The 22,672-nt window shown below is 45.9% G+C and overlaps 1 protein-coding gene across 3 annotated transcripts in view; it reads left to right on the forward strand.

Annotated features, from left to right (window-relative positions):
* The window catches only part of LOC105890945 (spectrin beta chain, non-erythrocytic 1), a 72,673-nt gene that overhangs the window by 6,540 nt on the left and 43,461 nt on the right, over positions 1 to 22,672 (forward strand). For all 3 annotated transcript variants that reach the window (XM_031579127.2, XM_031579125.1, XM_031579126.2), the window contains exon 2: positions 16,575 to 16,769. In XM_031579127.2, the coding sequence (XP_031434987.1) occupies positions 16,625 to 16,769 (145 nt within the window). In that variant the 5' untranslated portion in view covers positions 16,575 to 16,624. The remainder of the gene's footprint in view (positions 1 to 16,574; positions 16,770 to 22,672) is intronic.

Below are 22,672 nucleotides of genomic sequence, written 5' to 3' on the forward strand. Positions count from 1 at the left end.
GGAACGTCGCACATAGCAAATGATGCTGAAACTATGGAACTTGAAACTGCGTAGTTCTTCGCCCATGTAGGCTAGTTTCTTATCACATCAGTCATGATCAGTGGTTTAAAAGTGTTTCATCATCTCTCCGTCGTAATTCCTCAATCATTTAAGCTGTGTGATTGCCTACGTGATAGTAATTGCCAATTTAGTTGTTATGTAATCAAATGACGGCTCTTCACCACAGTAATCTGACGACATAAAGAGTGTTTCCCTACGGTTTGTCAGAGGTCAACTTCAGGTTCATCCCCTGTTTTGCTGTTGGGATGCACTGGTGCTTACTAGTCAACAGATGTGCTACATGATTTAGAGTATGGTTTCTGATTTTCCTTGTTCTGCAGTTCAGCTGAGTTCCTTGTTTTGTCCACTGTCATCCTCACAACATATTTTTACTCTTCTGATCAGGGATGGCCTCTTTCCTTGGGTCTCTATGGTGTTTGTGAATGGCCAGGCCTTATTGTTGTGCACTGACCGGGGAAAGGGCCAGCGCTTGTGCCGACAAAGCAATTAGCCCAGAGAGAGAGAGAGAGAGAGCGCGCGAGAGAGAGAGAGAGAGAGAGAGAGAGTGTGTGTGTGTGTGTGCGCAGTACTAATTGTTTCCCAAGAGATTCCTGTGGTTAGTCTCCCACACCAGAAGCCTGTGATCTGGATGCAGTGGGTGTTGCGTTAGGTTGTGTCGCAGTTGCAGAGCTCCGTAGGAGAGCTTGCAGTGCTGCATCGGCCCAGTGTGGCAGGTGATGTCTATTTTCAGGAATGAGGCCAGGCAGGAGAAAGAACTTGTTTCCAGTGTCCTTCCTCCCCTCCTCACCTGGCACTGAGGAGACTGCTCACATTTTGGTTTTTATGTGAAACTTTGACACAACTTAAACATGTGTTCACCTTGAATTCTGAATTCCACCTCAAATTCATACCACAGGGATATCGTTGAGCTATGCAATTCATTTACACATCGCAAATGCACATATACTCATGTGTTTAATTAAGTCAAACTGATATGGATTTTTAGTTGTATCGACGAAAACTGAAGAAAAGTAGGAATGTATAACTGATTCAGATTAATTTGGCTGCCTGGGCCTCTGGTGCAGTGGTGATCAATCATGCTCCAGTCAGCCAGAGCTGAGCCATTTTGTACGCATTTGGAACCGAGGGCATCACATTAAAGTCGGGTTTGGCTAGGTGGTCTAGTCTGGCGCTGGGGTGGAAGCTGGCTGTTGGATGCACTCTATACCCCCAAGCCTGATTTTAACAATTGTTGATATTGCACCCTGTCCTCTGGTTGCACTTGGTGCCTTTATCCATGGTAGAGTGGGTCTGCAGACCGCCGTCGCATTTCATAGTGGGAAATTCATTACATCCAGGAAATGGTGAGTGTTTGAGTCCCGTTTGGGTGGGTAGGCGAGGGAGTGGGGTACGCGGCAGGCGTGGGAAGCTTTGAGAGTTTGCCAGGAGATAGTAAGTGGAACAGTGCGACAGAGGCGGATGCTCCTGCCTCATGACGGAGTGGAGCTAATTATAGTGCGTAGTGTTCAGGGGAAGAGATCCAGCATCGTTTCAACTTCATTTCACTCTGTTACGACTCTTGAATATCAGCCTGTGGTCCAGCCAGCACCTTTGCCTGTCTCCTTTGTGTGTGTGTGTGTGTGTGTGTGTGTGTGTGTGTGTGTGTTTGCGTGTTTGCGTGTGAGCAAGTTTAAATGGGTTGAGTGTCCATCATGACAACACATGGAAAACATATCATCAGTTTAGTGTACGGTAGTCCCCTCTTCATTTCTTATTTTAATCCCTCACATGTTTTTAGACCTAACATTCCCTTTCTCTCTCTAACATTCTCTCTCTTTCTATCTTTCTATTTTTTTACCTTCCCCACCTCTCTGGAGATAATAAAGGCATGTTAAAAATGTCCGGCATCGATTCTGTTTCTCCTCATGAATGGCCTGTCCGCCCCTAGAGATTCAGTAAATCATAAAGTTATCATCAGCCTCTCGGGTCCTACATTTGCTGAGTGGGACGGCATTCTAAACAACTGGCTTTGAGACTTTGCAGTAAGTCAGTCCAGGGTGTATTGCAGCAAGCCAGGACGGCCTCCATCTTGAGTAATTTGTATGTTTGGGCCTTTGCTCTCACAAACCTCGCTTGACACGAAGTCCATGAACTTATATTCTCCAGAGAGACCTGTTAGTCTTTCACTGGTGTTTGTATAGTAGTTGAGATACATACTGCATATGGGAGTGCTAGTTTGGATCCATAGAAACACTCATATGCTAATGCTAAAGGTTCTCAAACTCCAGAGTATGTTGTGAGAGTTTTCTCATGTTCACATGTTCTGCAGCGGGCCACGCATGGGTTTGCCTGTGTGTCTGTTTCTCATTACCAGTCCCACAGTGTCTTGACACAGACTCAAAACGCCACTGTGACCTTCTTGGGGATTAGTGTAATTCAATTTTCCTATGGCTGAAGGCGTGTCTGCCTCCGACTGCATTAGCATGGCTGGAATGCTCCATGGTTTGTGAACTCAGATTGTTTTACTCAGGCGGAGGTGGTGAATGACAAAATAAATGTGTGCAAATGTGTCAGAAATCCCCAAATCTGTCTCCTGAGGACAACCTCAAGCCAGCGCAACTACAGCCCAATATCCTATGACCTAAAGAGCAGAAGAAAGCTGTGTTACACTTCCCACAATGTACCTGATACCTTCCTTTGCAACCAGGGCAAATCGAAGCCAAATGCATCTGTTTTCCAAACCCACTTAGGCTTGATCCACTGCCTTCTCCAAGGTGCGTCATGAGAGCTGCATGCCAAGTGAAAGTAAGAGATTGAGGCCAGAAATAAGTAATTGGTTATCTTCAAAGGAGAACGATGATGCCTCATATCCTTGTATCTGTAATGGCTTCAGTTTTACATTAGCACAGGCTTTGTCCCTTTTATAAAATGTGTTCATTAGTTGAGTACGTACACTAATCCCAAGGCCATTTGCGTGGAAGCGAAGAGTGGGTGACGTAGGCCCGATATTTGCAAATCATTATCTTTATGACGCTGTGAATGTGTACACTTGATGCCTTATCCCCATAAGCAATTGGAGTGAAATCATCTCTCTGCTATGGCTCCATCTAACACATGGCAGTTATGTCTTGAATTATATTTCAGGATTAGATCAGCGGTCATATGTTTTTGTGGTGTTTGATGATGCGGCCTTAGCACTATTTCGAGCTTTGGCATCTGAAGTAGTGCAGAGGGCTTGTCTCTGCTGAAAAGAGAGGACTGTGCTGCTGACATGGCTTTGTGTTCCTCCTCTGAGTCTGCGGCTTTTAATGTATCTCATCAGCTCGTGCTGAGGCATAGGCAAGTATGAGTTTCCAGTTAGGGGTTTAATCCCTTGGGCCTGTGTGTGTGTGTGTGTGTGTGTGTGTGTGTGTGCGTGTGTGTGTGTTTGAACCCCTGGACAACTTCAATAACAGCACCCTCATAAGTGTCTGGGTCCACAGAACTCTGTTCTCGAGGCTTAGTAATGAAAGAGTTGTAATTAAAATGATCCGTCGACCATAATGTTGGCTCAAGTATGGGCTATTTCATTATTTGTAACAATAGCAGCTGTTCTGCTTCAGTGGACCACAGCCTTGATTACAAATTTGTATGTATGTGAGTGTGGGAGACTGTCTGTCAGAGCTATATTTATAAGTTCCCAGTGGCTGTGTTTTTGGCCAGTCCTGGTTAGAGAGTAAGATGTGCACCGGGGGTATTAAGGAGCTTTACCCGGGGGTATTCTTCTCCCATAAATACACACACAACCCACTGCATGCTGGGAAGAAACTGGGGTCACAGGAAAGGCCTGGGGTGTATGTCCTTGAGCATATGAGTCAGTCAAGCCCTTCAGAATGCACGTGCGAAAGCCTGCCCTGCCCTGTGTTGTGTTTGAGTTCCTCTAGAAAGCCCACATTTGTTTTATGTAATAATCGATATAATGGGGCCTTTTGATTTCTTGTGAAATCACATAATTGCATTTATAGCAATTAAGACTAAACATTTATTGTTTTTTATTTTTTTTTATTTTTGTACCTTTGAAAATGCACTCATTCGTGACTTAAGAGGCTTGTTACAGTAGTCTTGTAAACCTGCTTTGGGTTTTGATAAAGTCATCGCTCAGAAACATTTAAATCATTTTCAAATGGCACTCATTGCTATGCGGCCTGTGGTTCTCACTGGTAATGGATGGAGGTATCCTGGCATGCAGCCCAGCTGAAATGAGATGTTCTTATAGGCTGCCATTTCAGTCTGCAAGGCCGCAGCTTTGTGCTTCATCAGGACACTGATGATGTCTTCTGTCAGATGGATTTATGTCACCTTGGATTTGCCCAAACAACCTAGTATTAACTGAATGCAGGGGATGGTAGCTCACATGCTGTTAGTTTTGTAGTTGAGTTGACAGCTGTCTGCTGTCTTTGGGGCAAACGGGAGCAGTAAGCTGGTGTTCGCCAAGGATGGTCATTTTGGAGGTTCGGTCTGCTCGGTGGTTTTCTGAGAGAGTTGGCATTTCTCCTGTGCAATTTTGATTGCAGAGGGCTGAGGTGGTGAGATGCCAGAAATCATTGATGTTTACTAATGCCCGCTTTGTGAATACCCATACAAACATGTAGGTTAATCAATCAGGTTTCTCCCAGCTCTTCCCAGTGAACCAATAAATACAACCCGCTCTAAATCCAGATAGGAATGAGCTGTACCTTCTGCCTTGCTAATTTCTAAGAGGATCTTCAAAGACCTGAGAAAATGGAAACAAATAAGATGTCCTCACAGATGTGGCGCGAGCGTTCTATTATTGCTGTGAGCTTCCTGTGCGAGGTCAAACTCTTGGTTAGCTGACTTATTCCCAAAAGAAGCTGGTAGTTTTTTTTTTTTTTTTTCAGCACGGAGGGTATGTTTGTATAAATGCTAACAACTTCAATCAGATCAGGTTAGTTAGCGGTGGGGGGGTAGGGGGAATTTAGGATGTGTGCCCTGCAAAGTGTGAGCTTTGGAGGATTGGAGTTGGCCGCAGCCTGGGCTGAATGCTGTCATTCAGTATTGACCTTCCGTGTGATTTCGTTGGCCCGTGTTTCCTTTGTGACCTCATGCTATCTGCTGTTGTATACTGAGATCCACAGGCTTATGTAAACTTCCTGTTGGATCTGGTGCTGTGTCATTCAAACAGCGCTGATCTCAAGTCATTTTAAGTGGTGACCCCCCCCCCACACACACACACACACACACCGGCCGCTGCATTTGTTTGGGGTTTCTCCACAGATTGGGGGTGGATTGTTAGGACTTAATGGGACTTATCTCTTGTTTATATTGTCGTTGGCTCTTTTATAAGGGCGCTTGGTGGAAATCCTCATGACCTGAGTTCCTATGAACCAACACCAACACCGCGCGTTTATCCTCAGTGTTTGGACACGAATAGATGTTTTTCTCTCCGTGATGCCCTTTTTTCAACCCCCTTGTGTTTGTGTTTTTATTGAGTTTGCTTGTTTTTCGCTCTGGCCCAGAATGAATCCTCTTAAGTGTTATTGTGGTTTTCCAAAGCCCTATGAAATCTGTGCTATTTGTGGACGCTTTGCGTCTGGATGGCTGAACATGCCATCTGTGTGGACCATGTCAAATCTTCGGTTCTTAGGGAGACTTGAAGCCGCTTTTTAAATGTGACATGGATGTCAATAAATGTCCTACATCACACAGTCAATACAAACCCTTTTTTTACTGGTCTGTCACGCAAATCTGGTCAAATGGCTTTAAATCCTTTATCCTCTTCTCCTATGAAGTGTCCCTCGTTTGCTAACTCTGAGAGTTGGCATGAAAAATGCCCAGCTGTTCGGCCAGCCTGACGAGCAGGACCAAAGCCAGTGGATGAGCGCATGGGCCCCGTTTTAATGCCTGGTTTGCTTTGCTGAAACCTCCACCCAGTCCTGGCCATCATCTCTGCTCGCTCCCACAAGCGTGTGTTAATGGCATGCCGAGCGTGCCACCGCGGTGGACGCCGTCCAGGAAACCACAGTGTGCTGATGGAAGAGGCAGTCCTGATGCCCTGCGGCTCCCTGTGGGCTGTGCGTTTGGGCGACTCGAAACAGCCATGATGAGGGGAAGATGGTGAACGATAGCGGGATGCCTCCGCTTTGTTTGGTTTTACGCTCTCCCTGTGCGCTCTGTGAGGGCGTGAACAGGCGCTCTAAAGGGCGTGTGTTGGGCGGTGACAGATATAGGATCTCCCCTGGCTTGTTTACGTGTCCTTCTTTTATCCTAGTCCCGTCTTCACCCTGTCATCTCCTCTGTCCATCGTCTTGCACCTGTCACGCTGCCCGCTGCCTGAGAACATTAGCCGGTAATGACTTTGCCCTCAGCCGCATACAGTACTGAGTGATGTCATTCATAAACCTGCCTGGCAGTAAAGTGCAAGCTTTCAGTTTGGGCCTCCTCTCCTCTCCTCTCCTCTCTCCCTCCTCTGCAGTCCTGTCCTGTCCTGTGGTAATCTGCCCTTCTTTTCCTTCCTCTCCTCCTGTCTTTTGTATTGTCTCCACAGCTGAGCCCATGTGGCTCTTAAAGCCAGTCCTGTGATGGAGATGGAGAAAAAGAGAGGATGTTTTTTGGACTGGGAGGGGTGCGTGAGGTTTTTTTTGGCAGCGAGGCCGGGTGTAGTGAGTGAGTGAGTGAGTGAGTGAGTGAGTGAGTGAGTGAGTGAGTGAGTGAGTGAGTGAGTGAGTGAGTGAGTGAGTGAGTGAGTGAGTGAGTGAGTGAGTGAGTGAGTGAGTGAGTGAGTGAGTGAGTGAGTGAGTGAGTGAGTGAGTGAGTGAGTGAGTGAGTGAGTGAGTGAGTGAGTGAGTGAGTGAGTGAGTGAGTGAGTGAGTGAGTGAGTGAGTGAGTGAGTGAGTGAGTGAGTGAGTGAGTGAGTGAGTGAGTGGCACGCGCTGGAGGGAGACGGCAGGAGCTTAATTGCATCCAGACCTCAGAGAAGCTCGACCTCTCTCTGTCTCTTACGCTCAGAGACCGGGGCTGTGTGGTGGACCAAGACTCTGACGACCGGTCCCCTCTGTGTCTCTGGCAGAGCTCCTCTCCTTTGACTCTTGGCGGTCGGGGTGCTGTGCGACATCTCGTCTCTGACCTCCGCAGCTGCGCACATAGTGCTGGTTTCTGCTCGGGACTCCCGTAACCCTGACCAGTCAGAGCTGTGTGTGAGCTCTTCACGGTTATGTAAATACACTCCACATAGGACCTCTCGCTTAGCTTCAGTGTTTGGACAACCGGATATTAAACTGTTTGACTTGGGAAGGCTTCAGATCCTCGCGGCAGACAGGGGCAGGATGTTTCTATAATTCTGTAATCTCTTTGTTTTTCCGCCCGTCCGGCTATATAGGAACTGATATGTGCCTTGAATTCAGATTCACCCACAGCGTGTCTCCGCTTCTTTAGAGATTTCATTTTCATTTGGAAGGTTTATTTAGGATGTCTGAGCTCTGTTGTGCAATAGTGCATATGATGTCAAATGTAGTTTCATCTGTATGCGGTCAGTGTTTTTGCTCAGCCCTCCGGTGGGTAGAGTATGCTCTCATTAGAATGACAGGAGGCAAATTCCTGCAGTCAGGTGATAACTATTGCGTAACTATTGCGTAATTGCTCAGTTACCCTAATCAACAGTGAGTTCACCAGTCCCCCCCCCCCTCAGAAACACACACACACACACACACACACACAATTTTTCTTAGCACAAACTCTGAAAATTGTTAGTGAGTGAGCAAATGGTTGTAGTGGTCATGACCCCAAACTCCATAAACCTTAATGTTGTTCACCCACCTGTTCTGCAGACTTTGTAAGTATGTCAGATGCACAGTGGTGCGAGTGAATGAATTTCAGATGCTTGCAGTGAACTCGCTTACCTCGCGGCCACGGCCAAGAGCCTCCCTACTTTACAAGCACCAGACTGACAATGAAAGGAAGCCAGAGGAAGCCGTGTTCCCAAGTCTCAAACAGCCGGGACAAACCATTGGACTAAGACTTACGGACCTCAGCCCTTCTCCCACTTGTCCAAAGTGGACCCTTCCAGGACCACGCTAATAAGCAGCGCTGGTGTATTTACGAGGGAAAGTGAGATGGCCTAAGACTCTTTTCTGCCATATGGTCAGCGCAGTGCAGCTCGGTAAGCTGATGCAATCAGGCGTCATCTCCAGTGGAGAACAAAGCCTACTGTGTCCCCACATGGAGGGAGGTAGGAGGTCAGAAAGAGGCTATTCTCATCAGGCACTCTCACAGGACAACCCAACACCTAGAGCAGTGCCATCTTAAAACACTTGTGTCCATCCTATTGGCCACAGACACGCTGAAGTCATGCTTGAAGAGGTGAGCCAAATTTAGCCCCACTGTCATAAGCTTTGGGAAGATTTATCTGGAAATACTACAAGGAGATGCATTGGACTGCTAATGTCTGATGTGTGTCCATGTCTGTTCTCCTCTCTCTGGCCTTTCATCCATATGGAACAGAACAGTGTGTTCTGCGTTTGGCAAGGTATTTATTTAAGTTAGCGCGTCTACACATAGTATCTGAAGGCACATATGCTGCAAACATGTTGTTGGCTCAGATCACACAAGGAGTTCCCTGGCGAGGCCACTCCCCCACACACACACACACACAAAAAACACATACACCAGCCCTACTTCTTTTACAGAACCTCCTAAGCCGGGCCTGTTGCCACGACAATCCGTCTGGGTGTGGTCAGTCGGCCAATGAGACCGAGATTATCTCGCTGCCCGTCACCCATGTGACACTGCTGGGGTTTGTGTTGTTACCTATGTCACTGTGTGTGCCTGTTATAAAATACTAACGAGGCGGTGAAAGGTGGCTGTCTCCTCCCAACCACCAGGGGACCTCAGAGGCCCCCTTCTGCCCTTGCCCCTCTCCACATGTGAACATCTGCTTCAGTCCTCAGTTGGCCTGGTCTGGTCCAGGCCTGGGCTGTGAGCAGAGGGAATGTGGTCACTCTTTCCACTGAAGCCAAATTAAATCTGCTCGGCCTTCGGAGGAATGCCTTGTGCTTTCTTGCGCACAGGCACCGTCTGCAATTGAGTCAGTGATGTGGCGGTCTCGGCAGCTGTAATGTCCTAGTACTCAGCAGCAGCTAAACTTTGGTGATTCATGGTGACACGAGAGTTTAGAGCCGTAGGGTGTGTGTGTGTGTGTGTGAGCGTGTGCAAGCATGACTTCACCGGTACGGCAGTGACAGATGAGTGGCCTTTCCTGTCTGGACTCTCTCGGTTCATCAGCCACTGTTTGCTGGCCATCCCTCCCTGGTCAGTTTCTACTCAGGGCGCTGTTCTTAGTGCAGCCGCTCTTGGGTATCACTGGTCAGGGCATCACTGAGGAGATTGTTAAGCCGAGAGAATGGCTGACTCCATTCCAGGCCCCCTCTGGTTTGTCTCAGCCAGGCCACAAAGGGAATGCTGTTATCAGGACCCTTGGGAACCAGCTTCATCTCAACTGCTGAGAGTGAATAATCACCCATTGAGACGCACTTGCCAGCTCCAGTCGCAGACCCCGATCCAGACACTAGACAAATGCCAGTTCAGAATTCTTCCTCACATGCAGACAGTGGCCCAGACAAGTGCTTGCTGGGTAATGAGGGGGGGGGGGGGTGTGTGTGTGTGTGTGTGTGTGTGTGTGTGTGTGTGTGTGTGTGTGTGTGTGTGTGTGTGTGTGTGTGTGTAGGAGGCGCTGGAGCAAATACGTGGACATTTTAATTGTGGGGGAATTTTTGAGATATTAATCGAATCAGCTGCTTAACAAGATCAAAGGCGATTGAAGTTAAAAACACGCAGCTCTGATCCAAGAACATTCTCCGCCCTCCAAATTAGAAGCTAACTCTCCCCAAGACAGACTGAGCTCTTGACTTAGAGCAGAGCTGTGTAGCATTTTGTTGCTTTTTCTTAACCTTGCTCTTGAAACTGTCACTTGCACTTAGACGTATTTGTGGAGCAGATTAGCTACATGTTTAAAATAAGTCAAGGGGTTGGCTGTTCAGTGTAGAGTGCCACTTGTTTACGTCACTACGGCACAGAAGAGACCGGCCAGACTTTGTATGCAAAAAAAGCACTCTCATGTGCTTGGGTCCTTTTTAATCTAGTACATACTAAAAACCTCATCATGTGTCAGATACTCAGATAACTCAATAGACAGACATTGGTGCTGGAGGGTTTCATGAAGAAGGTGTCTTCTGATCACAATAGTGAGACCAGTAGCTGGGACGCCCTCTTATGAGTGTCCTGGACACTGGATCTCCCTCCTCACCAGAGGGCGCTGTAGGCAACTTTTGCACTGTTAGTGGAACTGTCACTTGTTGGCCATGCTGAATAAGAAATAAGTTGACTGTGAGAGATACTTGATACTTAGCTTGATTTGTTCTCTCCTTTGTACGTCGCTTTGGATAAAAGCGTCTGCTAAATGACTAAATGTAAATGTAAATACTTGTTAAATACTCTAACTCTAACCAGTGCCCTAAAGCTAACCTTTACCCTGTATTGTTCCAAGCATGGCCAGATACACAAAGTAGTCTGCAATGGAAGGAGTCCTAGTGCAGTTTCTGTCAGGATTGAGCTCTGCCCAGAATGGAGTGGTGGGCTCTGTGAAGAGATCACTTTCTGATGGTAGTTTTCTCTCACAAGGCTATCTGCTTCTGGTTTCGTCACTGAAAAAGGACTGGACTAAAGGTGTTGTGTTGATTGGACAGAATCATGTTGGCACTCACAGGAGAGCTGACCCATGCGTCTACCATAACACACATTGAGCAATGCCATGCCATGCAGGCCAGTTGTAACAAAGGGAGCCCTCATGCTGTTAAGTTAAGAAATCATACAAATGAAAGAATGTCGAAAATGTCACAGAGGTTTCTGTCAAGCTGGGTTATGATATTTGTGTTGCTTGGCAACTGGACTGAATGTATTACATAGACCAAGAGGAATCCAGTAAGTGGAAGGTGCCAGTACACCAACATTAAGTAAGAGAAATGTTTGTGTGTATTTTGCAAAGAGCGACAGTATGAGGAAGTCACGCTTGAAGTCGGGCCTGAATAGTGGAGTTGTTTCGAACCAGATTCCACAGAAGACATGTATAGCCAGGGTTAGATAACGTGTCAGGCACACACTGAAGATGGTGCTGAAGGGGGTTATCTGCTGCTTTGAGGGTCCGAGATGGTGCTCACGTCAGTGTGTGTGTGGGTGTGTTATTCATATGTGTGTGTATATGTGTGTGTGTGGGGGGGGGGGGTTGGTTATGCAGACAGATACATGCAGAACCGTTGTTAAAGAGAAGGCACTCTTGTGGGTGTTAATCGGTATTGAAAATTCAGAGAGCAAATTCGCTGGCAGGGAAATGCACCCGGCAAAATGTGTGTGTAATGTAAAACTGGAGCCCCTGACCGGCCTCTGTGAGGCAAGCGGTAGTGCTGTTGAAGTAGTGCTGTTGAAAAAGGACACTTTTCACCACCGTAATGCTGTCAGTGAGGGGGAATGTGGGAGTGGGCTTCTGAATGATCTGGCCAGATGTGTGTCCCCTCGGGTGCCTGAATAATGTGTATTGTTATGGCAGAGAGCAGGTTCTTGCGGCGGGGAAATACTATCCTGTGCCTGGCTCTGAAAGGGAGCAGGGGACTGCTCGAGCTGTGCTTGGACCAAGTCGCTTTACGCAAGAAGTCTCTGTTTTGAGAAGCTATCAGAATTCACCACTTACGTAGGTACTCAGGACTTGGAAGAAGAAATTGTCTTTTTTGACTGTTTTGGTGTTTTGATAAAAATGTTGTTTAATTCTAATAGGCTTTGTTACGTTCCCAGACTCTCGTAATTTTAGCATTAGTTTAGTATGGAATTGCTAAAAAATACAACATGTAAATACTCTAGACTGAGAGTCCCTTGTTCCACTGGCAAAGTAAATATGTGTTTAGCGTTGTTTAAAGACACTGTGCCCCTCCACCTACACAAAGGATTCTGGGTGCTCTGTATCCATGGTGATCTTTAGAGTGGAGTGAACAATGCTCTTTTCTCCAGGAAATCTCTGAGATAATGGGCAGGCAGGAGCACACAACACAGAAGTGGGCGAGGGACACGCTGGAAATGAGGAGGGTGAAGACTGAAATAAATCACAAGTCTTCTAACACACTCACAGAAAAGACGCTACCGGCCAGGATTTTAGAAACAAACGTGTCAAGTGATTTTTGTCACGTATACTCCGTTATAGCTTCCTTTTTTCTCTCACATGACATCCACATATATCATCACATGACATCCACATATATCATCACCACATACGTCCACAGATATCATCATGTTTGAAGCTGTGTGAGGATGGGTGAAATGTTTGTCACATGTAGAGTGTGAAAAAAAAAAAAATGCACAGGATGTGTTACTGGGAAACTGCAGAGAATCACTTAACCACCATCAAGGCATTATCAAATGTCGGAGCAGACAGAAGAAGTGAGGGGGATCAGTCCGTAGCACTGCATGACTGAGCTCCAGAGGGAGCTGCTGCTTAGATATGTTGTCATTGGTTTGTGATGCCTGCATGGGCTTCCAGTGTTTGGAAACCCAGCCAGTGAACACAAGAAACCACACTGAGAGAGGAGAGAACTTTGGGGCTGCACATCCACAATTGAAAAGGAGTGGAATAGTGGAAGAATGTCAGCTCCTGTTTGTTTATTATGTGGCTTGACCCCACTAGCGATTTGAGGAGTTCATTTTCTTGACCGCCATTAAAACGGTCACTTGAGTTCATTATTAAATCATCAAATGGAACCTACAGTCAGCAACATTCTATTCACGTATTTGTAGTAGTTCATCCAGGTGGCCTTCAAGTCGGTGACCTAAGCAATAAGCCAATGTGAGTAGGAGAGTAGGTGTTAGTGGGTCATCTGCACAGACGACTGGACACACTCCTCTCTAAGATGACTGCTTTTTATCATGTGACCACCTGGGTCTGGATGAAAGACCTGTGCCCAAGGAGAGAGAGAAGGGGCGGGGGGCTGACCACTCTCTTCTGTACACCAGGAAATGTTGGCAGGGAGATTATCTTCAGGCTCAGCTAGCGCATTGATTAAAGGAGAGGAGCTTTAATGAGAAATTAGTCAGCAGTTAGCGTGGCTTAGCGCAGTCCAATGGACTGTCTGTTGCTGACTTCGCTTTGCTCTTCATGTCGGCCAGTCACAGATGAAGCTGTCCGGGGCGGTTGCCCACTCAGACCTGTGCTCAGACATCCAGAATGTAGGGGAAGCTCAAGATGGCTTCTCTGTAGGTATCGTCAGATCTCTCTGTGTGCACCATAAACAATTTGATATGCCTTTTTCCCCACAGACACAGACACCCATGGGACTGCCAACTTCCCTGTGAAATTACTAACAAATCCTCTACAGCTTAGAGAATCAGATTGAATGAATGTCCAGCACATGAGGTTTACAGTAATTTAACGGAATGCACTATGGCTTGTCTCAGTGTTGGAAAAAGATGCAGAAGGACATGCTATGTTTACTATGAATACGTTTGCATTGGACATTGGTAGTTTTCATATACTTACATGAGCATACTTCATATACTTTTACATATGCATACAGTACATATGCATAAGCTTGCGTTTAGCTCTGTTTCCATATCTGTCTACGTAACCACACTCTCCTAAGAGACCTCCAGTACAAAATGCTCTGCTTTGGTAATTTGACATGCTTGGGTGAGGTGACATGATCTTTCCTCCCCTCATCTCATCTCTCTATCTTTCCTCTTCTCCTCCTCCTCCCCCTCTCCTCTCTATCTCTCCACTGCACTGCAGCGTCTCCCCTGGTGCTGATGCAAAGTGCTTGCCCTCCGCCACCGCGTTTGCCTAAAAATAGCCTCCTCTGTTCCTCCCTCTCTCTCTCTCTCATTCTCCCTCTCTTTCTCTCCCTATCTCTCATTCTCCCTCTCTTTCACTTTCTCTCTCTCTCTCTCTAGCTCTCATTCTCTCTCTGTCTTTCCTCTCTTTCTCCCTCTCTCTCATTCTCCCTTTCTCCCTTTCCCCCTCTCTCTCATTTTTTCTCTCTATCTCTCCTGCTCCCCCTCTCTGTGGTTCTCTTCCTGCATCAGCACCACAGCCTGCTAGCATCCAGCGAGTGCCCAGCTCAGCCTCACACTGGGGAGAATGAGCAGCGTTAGCGTTAGCTATGTTCTGCTTCGTGTGTTCCTCAGAGGCGCATATCCAAACCCTTAACTCTAAATCCTCTGCACTCACTAAGAGGGATTTTGGTGGTGCTCACTCTGCAATGATGGATGGATGAAAATCCATGTGTGGCTGTTTCCAGCTTCCGCCTGCCTACCCTCCAGCACCCAATACAGTGCTGTGAGTCATGATGCCTGGGTCTCTCTCTTTCTCGCTGTCTTTCTCTCTCTCTCTCTCTCTCTCTCTCTCTCTCTCTCGTTCTCGCTGTCTTTCTCTCTCTCTCATTCTCTCTCTCTCTCTCTCTCTCTCTCTCTCTCTGTGTCTTTCTTTCTCTCTGTGTGTTATGCAATGCCTCTGAACATGCCTGCTGTTCACATAGATCAACATGAGGCTGCTGACGGCTGGTGTCGTGACTCGTGAGCAAATGAGCTGCCCTGTTTGTTTTTTATTAATTTTTTAAGCATCACCATCCTCTCTCTCTCTCTCTGTGTGTGTGTTATGAACTGTTGGCCTCTATTCATGTCAGGGATATCTGTTTTTCATCGGTCCATTGCCTCCTCCACTCTGTGTCTCTGACCCTCCGGCTTTGACTTTCACCGTCTCTGACTTTCACCGTCTCTTTCACACTCTCTGCTCATCTCACCGATGTCCTGACACACTTTCACACACCTCTGTGTAACGTCGCCATGCTTTGCTTCTGCACCAGTGCATGTGTGTACAGGCACACACACACACACACACACACACACACACACACACACACTTTAGTGGCACTTATTGTCCCAGTGGCAGCTGCATGTTTTTAGCCTAGCAACACAGGTTTCAGTTTTAGTATCCGCTGATACAGAGGAGTGGCCTGGTTTTGGTTTTTGCATCTGAACCTCACACTGAGGAATGGAGTGCAATTCAGAGAGCTGGAGTGTCTCTTGAGGCACCAAAGTGAACAGAGAGTAGTCCCACATACAGAGGTGGTGCTCATAAACACACACACACACACACACACACACACAGAGAGGAGGGAAAACATAAGGATACATTAATATGAATAATCTATTGAACAATAACTTGATTTTAGCTGGGGAAAAAAAAATGTATTTACAGTAATTTCTTGGTTGAAAAAGAAACACTGCAACCAACCAAGCAGCTGGGAGGGTAGAGATCTGATTCTCGGGGTGTGCATTTTACTTTTGTGTCTGTCAGCTTGCTGAGGCAGTCTCCTGGCCACCACCGCCGAGTGTTTGTGCTGACTACAGACCCGCGCTGTTCTGCGCCCGTGAGTAATGCACCCTGGGAAAATGCACCCTTCGGTCGAAACGAGCCGCGACGCTTCAAAGAGACTGCTCTCTCGGTGTCAGTGGGACTGAACGGTTTGGAGTGAACGTACGGGAACAGGCCAGAGTCAGTGTGCTCTCAGATCCACCGTGGCGTAGGCTTTTTTTGGAGAGCATGATTGGATACAGAAATGACAAATATGCAGTAGGGTTGGATGGTGATGATGCCACCACGAGGATGAGGCTTTTGTCATGTTATGAAAAATGATTGGTATGAATCATGTGTTTGCTGCCATCTTGAATGGGTTTTAGAACTGCACCGGCCAGATAATGGATAAATGAAAGTTGGCTTTCATGCTAACTGTGTGTGTTGATTTGTTTATAGTTCCAGTGATGCAGAGTCTGGTTCGAGGGCATTTACGGTCTCCAACTTGTAGGTGGTGCTAAAACCCAACCAACCATCTCCTCCAACTCAACTCTAGTTTGAGGAGATGTGGCTGAAGTTACCTGTCTGTGCCAGTAGGGGGTGCCCTTAGAGGCTTGTAAATAGCAAACTGATGGAAAATTAAATAAAGCTGAGGTGTGGAGTAAAGGTGATGGAAATAATTCTTCTGGAATAATTTGTGTTTGTCTTAACGTCATGGGAGATTAAATAGTCAAAGAGGAGATTATACAAATCTCAGGCATTTGGCTTTAGATGTTTAACCGCCCCTCATTTCTGACTGACTATGCAAAAATCTGTAATATTTCACAACCAGTTTAAGAGGACTATTCATTTGTTTAACTTTTTAATGTGGTATATATGTACTATAGTTTACAACATTCACAGTTTTAAAGTTTGTTGTTCCCAAAGACATCTAGATTTTATAACTTTATATTTTCCTGGAAGTGAAGACTTTTTACTTTTTACCTCTGAGGAAAAAATAGGTTCATAAAATACACTGTGCGTAAACAACCATTTTCCCAGTTTATTTTTCCCTTTGTCCAGCCCTTTGTCCCCAACTTGTGTTGTATGCGCGCACCTTTTCCTAGTGATTTTCCTCTGAATGTGTTCCCTGATGGCTTGTGTTGTGTCTATGCAGGGCTTGATGACTAGACGCCGATGAGCAGGAGCATTCGCTGAAGCGTCAGGATGACATCAGTAGCCGCAGACTATGACCACATGGAGATCCAGCAGCAGTACACCGACGTCAACAACCGCTGGGATGCGGACGAGTGGGACAACGAGAACAGCTCGGCCCGTCTGTTCGAGCGCTCGCGCATCAAAGCCCTCGCAGGTGAGGACAGAGCAGGGGTATCCTAAGGGCATCAGTCAGACAGAACATGGAGTAGAATTATATAAACACATCACTTTATATATTATAGTGGTCCGGACCTAGTGTTTTGGATTACAATGACCATTATAATGACCATTATTTAAATAAAAAATTGGCATGATGAATCATTTGTTGAATATTGTTATGCTTAGTTAAAATGCAATTACAAAAATACCCAAAATATCCCTCTAATGGCACAGCAGGGGCTGTCATGAAGAAAATGGCCCTACTGTGACATTGATTGGCCTTGAGCCAACAGGCCATAATTAGTCTTTTTTTTTTCCCCCTGCGTATAGAGTGTTCAACCGGGAGTCAATAAAAGATCAGTTCACACTATGCATTACCCAACGAGCACATTATCATTGGGTAACAGCAACATCAATGCTGTTTCAGTTCATGTTTGCCACTGTGTATGAATCATTTCACATTCAGCCTGTCCTTGGTGTTAACTCTACACTCTTAAATCTACTGCTCACTGCCTTCTTATTGGCATTTTAACGCGTGCTGATCAATAAGTTAGTAAGGACAGTATTCATACACCAACTTCCTGACAAATTTGTTCATGTCAGCAGTTAGATGAAACCTACCAAATTGAATAGCCCTGGGCAAGCTAGACTAGGCCTGCCAGAACGATATCAAAGCCTTTCTGGCTTGAGTGATACTCACGTAGCCTGCCTGTCTTCACCTTCCAAGCGCACACATGCCTGCTGTGAGACCTCTCCAAGGGAATAGAGAAATGTCAAGAGCGGCCTCTCTTAACAATGAGCAACAGTACTTATATTACACTTAAACTGCAGTTGTGGTACATACTGTTCTGTGGGACTGCATTGTGGGAAGGCTATGGTATTTGGCTTTTTATTTGATCGTCAGTGTGGCCTGCTGTACTCAATGTTGTGTCTGTGCATTTGTGTCTGTAAAGTATACTTAAACTGTCATTTTGGTCAATTCAGACAAATTGCATGTCGAACCAGTGGTGTTCAGTCTCAGTTTTAGCGTCGCTGTGGTCCATTGCGTTCCGGCATACGTCGGCACAGTTGCCCGTTTCTATAGTGTTGACTTTCCCGTGGAGCCCTCTGTCTCTGTCTCTGTTCAGAAACTGCAGCTGGAGCTCTGCCGGCGTGCCTTGGCTTACAGGATAGTAGGCCAAAATGCTAGAGTTCCACTTGCCTCGCTAAATAATTCACCAGCTCATTAAACATGCAGGAGACGGTGGGGTTGTTTAGGTGATCCCAGCATCTCCAGCATTAGACGATCACCTTCATCTCGATACAGAGAATTACCACTAGTCTGTATTATGTGCCACAGTGAACATTCCTGACGGACTGTTGGCATTAGTAAGTTAAGGTGACCAGATTTCTGAGACAAAATCCGGGGACATTTTCAGTTCAGACACGTTAACACCTCCAAAACATGTCATGTTTTTGTCTTTATAATCGAAAAACGGGGACACTGACTGGGCCCTTATTAATAAAAGTAGTTGATCTTACCCTTGTTCTTGTAAATCGCAAGGGGAATGTCAAACAAACAGTTTTCTTCTTAAAACTAATCACAAAGTGGCTGAAATGAAGAGTAGTAAAGGTAACAACCTTTTGCCAGATAATAAGAACCAATATCAGTGATAAAAACTTTGTTGACGTCATGCACAGCAAGCTTCCTTGCAGTAGGCCTAACCTCTGTGTTTGGCTGATAAGTGGGCACGGATGGGTGACAGGTGTAGGTTTTTCCAGCATAGAAAAGGCCATTGAGGCAACTGAATGCATTGTATTCCTATATTCTGTGTGAAAATCAGCTGGAACTATGAACATACAGATCAGGCCCATAGACTCCAGGATCTTTGGAATTGTTTTTAGGTATTACTATACCAAAAGTGATTTAAGAAACAAACAAACAAAAAGATTCAAAATACAATTTCAGTAAAAACTGTAATTAAATCCAAGCAAAGTCAAGGTGAGGGAGGGAGATCTGAATAATCTAAAAAATAACAAGTTCTGTGACACACTACCAGTTGACATATTTGTTGATAAAGAATATGTGAAGTTAAGGTGGGAAAAAGACATTTCATTAGTGTCTTTTAAGAGACCACCACAAGAACACATGTTTTTTTTGTGTTTGTTTTTAAGTAATGTAGGCCTACCATTATTCTAGGCTACCTGTAATTGTCTATCTATGTAGCCTAAGCACATGACTCATTTAAAGATTTTAGCACATTGAAACCCACTGCTTAAAATTGAACTGGTGAGACTGCTTCCACAGAACTATCAAAGTTCAAAGTACTTTATTGTCATTGTCACACAAACAAGCGGGAAGCGCAACTGGATGTACGGAAAGCGAGTTCAAGGAGTATTTCCTTACTTTCAAGTGGTTTCATTTATTGACAAGTTGTCAACTACCTCTCAATAGTAACCCAGACTAATGAAACTGAAATGTCATAGTACTGTAGTTAGTATCACTGCTCATGTTAAAAAGTTAACAAAGTCAGTTAGCAAGTAGAGCTGTGGCTGACACCCGACCAACAGATAGCTGCTGCTTAACACTCATATTGTTGCAAATTGTAGATCATAGGCTACATACATGTACATATAATCGCCTATCCCAATGCTGTCCTGTCTTGTACTCGATTTGCCAGAGCTAGTTGGCTGAATGAATGAATGGACGCGATCTCTCTGAATAACATTTACATTTAGTCATTTAGCAGACGCTTTTATCCAAAGCGACTTACATATGTGCGACTTACAATGTATACACATTTTACATTTACACTGATGGCACACTGCACATCAGGAGCAATTAGGGGTTCAGTGCCTTGCTCAAGGACACTTCGACAGGGAATCGAACTAGCAACCTTCTGATTACTAAACGACTTCTTTACCTCCTGTACCACTGCCGCCCCAAAACAAGTAGAAGCTAAGGGCAAAGATTCTACCGCGCTGCATATTCCACCAATCAAAATACTACAAAGATGAACATTCTAGAACATCTTTGAGCTCTGAGCTAGAGCTTGTCCCACTGGCTGCTGGCTGGCTTGCTTGAGCCCGTGGCGTGTAGGCTACGCAACTAAATGTTTGGTCATTGTTTTCTTTCTTTCTTTTTTTAAAATTTGTATCCCGGGGACAGGCCACCAAAAACGGGGACTGTCCCCTGAAACCGGGGACGTCTGGTCACCTTATAGTAAGTGCATCAAGGCAAGCCTTCATTGTGCCTAGCTCTGTCTCTCTGCCCCTCCCTGACTGTCTCTCGCTTCGACTTAGCATTTGTTGGCCAGATGTGAGTTTAGCATTGCAGTGGCGATGGTATTCTACTCCTTAAGCATAACGTCTATGAGGTGGCTCCACTTACATCACTGGCACATTCCTGACTAGTTACTTCATATGTCTTTGTCATCCTGATTTCTAATGATCAAACGCTCATTTTGACAGGGTGGCAAGTTATTTTAAGAGTGGCCATGCTGAATGGCTGGAATGCAACAGTTAATGGAAAATGCAACAAGAGATATGAAGGGCGTTCACAGATCATGTAGTATTTATGCAAAGCAGTAGCAAGAATATTGTACTCAAACATTCTGGGCTGTCCATTTTCTGCACCTTATCTGTCTGTTTTGATTGTTTGTCTGAAGAATAACCTCTTTGGAATCTGAGGTGAAAGTGCATAGGGGCATAGTTTGTTTTTTCCTATGTGTGTATGGTTGATGGCATTGATCTGTTTGGTCCTTGGTGGTATTTCTGGTGTGTTTCTGGTAAGGCGAGACTCTTCCTGATTCCAGAGAGGGAGAGGGAAGAGGATTCAGGAATAGCAACCCACCCGTGGGATGTGTTCACTTGCTCCTGAAGACTATTGACACATTCTGCAAGGCCGACCCTGGCATTTGAATAATTAAAAACAGCCTCACCTCTGAAAGGGGCTTCGTTCCGAGCCCATCGACCCTGCTGTTTCCCCCTCAAACATTCCCAGCATTCCACTATATTACCCATTAAAGAAGGAAGCCACATGGACAGGCTTGGCTGTCTGGACTAGTGATGGGGTTGCCCCTCAAAAACCTGACACAGGTCTGATGCTCATCCCCCCCCCCCCCCCCCCCCCCCCCACGAACCCAATCATCTGTCTTGTTGACAGAGGCAGACCCCAGCCTTCCCATAAGAATTTAATTTGGTCCCCTAGCCTGGCAGCCGAGCACCCCTGTGAAATGTACCACGGTGGCTTCACAAGTTTCTGTCCTGTCCTCATTGCCCGGACCAGCCTGGCCCTTTCCGTTAAGAGGCTGGGTGGCACAGCGGAATGCTCCCACCCCCGTGCCCCCATTTACCCTCTTCTCTACTGGTCTGCCATGCATGATGCCGCGTGTGCGTGCGTGCGGGTTTGTGTGTGGGTCCACTCCAGTGCCAAGCTGTCATCTTCTGTCTCCGCTCCCATGGAGAACTTCCCTGAGTGTCACTGCTCTGAGATGGCACCAGGCTGTTAGGAGAGCTTGGATGTGGGTGCAGAGTGGTCCGATGAGTGCTAGACAAATAGGACTGCTAGATTATGTCCAAAAATCATAATCATGATTATTTTGGTCAATAACGAGATTGCAGTTATTTAACACAATTAATCATTCAGTGTTTCCCCTAGGATTTTTTTCAGAGACTGCTAGACAGGCCACTGACAAAGACCTTAGCCAGTGTCAGTGGGGAGATGACCAGCAATGTAATTGTACTGCTCGGGCAAGTGTTGACTTTAGTTATGAATGTCTGCTCTGAACAGACTTTTGACGAGTAAAGTTGTGTTCACCAAGTTTCCTACAAATATGTCCAATTATTAAGGTGACATGAGAAGAGTTCATTTTTTATATGTGCATTGAACTGTGTACTTTCCAAAATAAAATAATGCCTCTGCCTTTTAAGGTTATTGCAATGATTTCATGAAAAAGTCCCTTAATGAACAATAATCACAGGTATTGTAAGTTATTCTCTCATCAACATAATGGTATCCGTTTTGTTGTTTGTGGTTGTAATAAGATTGGCAGGTTTCAACCGCAGCATTTATCAAACAACACATCAATCACATGCTTGGTATACATGTAACACGGAACCCTTCAGAACCTCAAAGAGGATCAGCTAGATGTTTGTGTGTGGAGGCGTGTGGAGGCGTGCGTGCAGGCAGGCAAACCTCAGCTTGAAAGAGCCACCCCAGCCTTGCCAGAGTAGCTTAGGCCCCTGGCCTGCTCTCAGCTCCCAGTTGTAGGTAATTGCAGCCGGCAGCATGCCCTCTGAAAACACACGGCACTGTTTATGCTCACTCCATTACAAATATACAACCAGGAGTAATAGTGTGGTTAAGGGGAGAATTCACATGGACTTGGAGTCAAATCCCTTTCATCTGCAGTAGTCATGCCGCTTCTGTTTTTGCAATTGGTCAATAAGTGCTTTGTTTGAAATGAATGGTAATTGACGGAGAACAGATCCATGCTGCTCTTTTAAAAGAGCTGTCAAAGTCATTTCCTGTGAGGGGGCTGTTTGCATTGTGGGTGCTGCTTTGTCCTTTTTATTCCACCTCCACATCTGTGGATGAGCTGGAGTTCAGGCGCTTTTTCATATGCTGTTGGGCACATCAGGGAATGGGGGTGTGAAATTGTGCAAGCACAAATAAAATGAGAGAACTTGAGAACTGCACGTTCTTTGGCATCATGTTGTGTTCTGCAGCGAATATAGTGAGAGAGATAATGTGAAGTAAGTGAACTGAGAAGAGAGGAGGAGGAGGGGGGGGGGGGGACGGAGACGGAGACGGAGGAGCTGATACCTCTTGTGAGGTGAAGACTGGTAGTGGAGGTAATCTGAGTCCATTCTGCTACACAGCTCTCCCTTTGAGATCCCAGCTTATTCCTCCCGCTT

The sequence above is a fragment of the Clupea harengus genome, chromosome 13 (assembly GCF_900700415.2).
Source record: "Clupea harengus chromosome 13, Ch_v2.0.2, whole genome shotgun sequence".
Classification (NCBI taxonomy): domain Eukaryota; kingdom Metazoa; phylum Chordata; class Actinopteri; order Clupeiformes; family Clupeidae; genus Clupea; species Clupea harengus.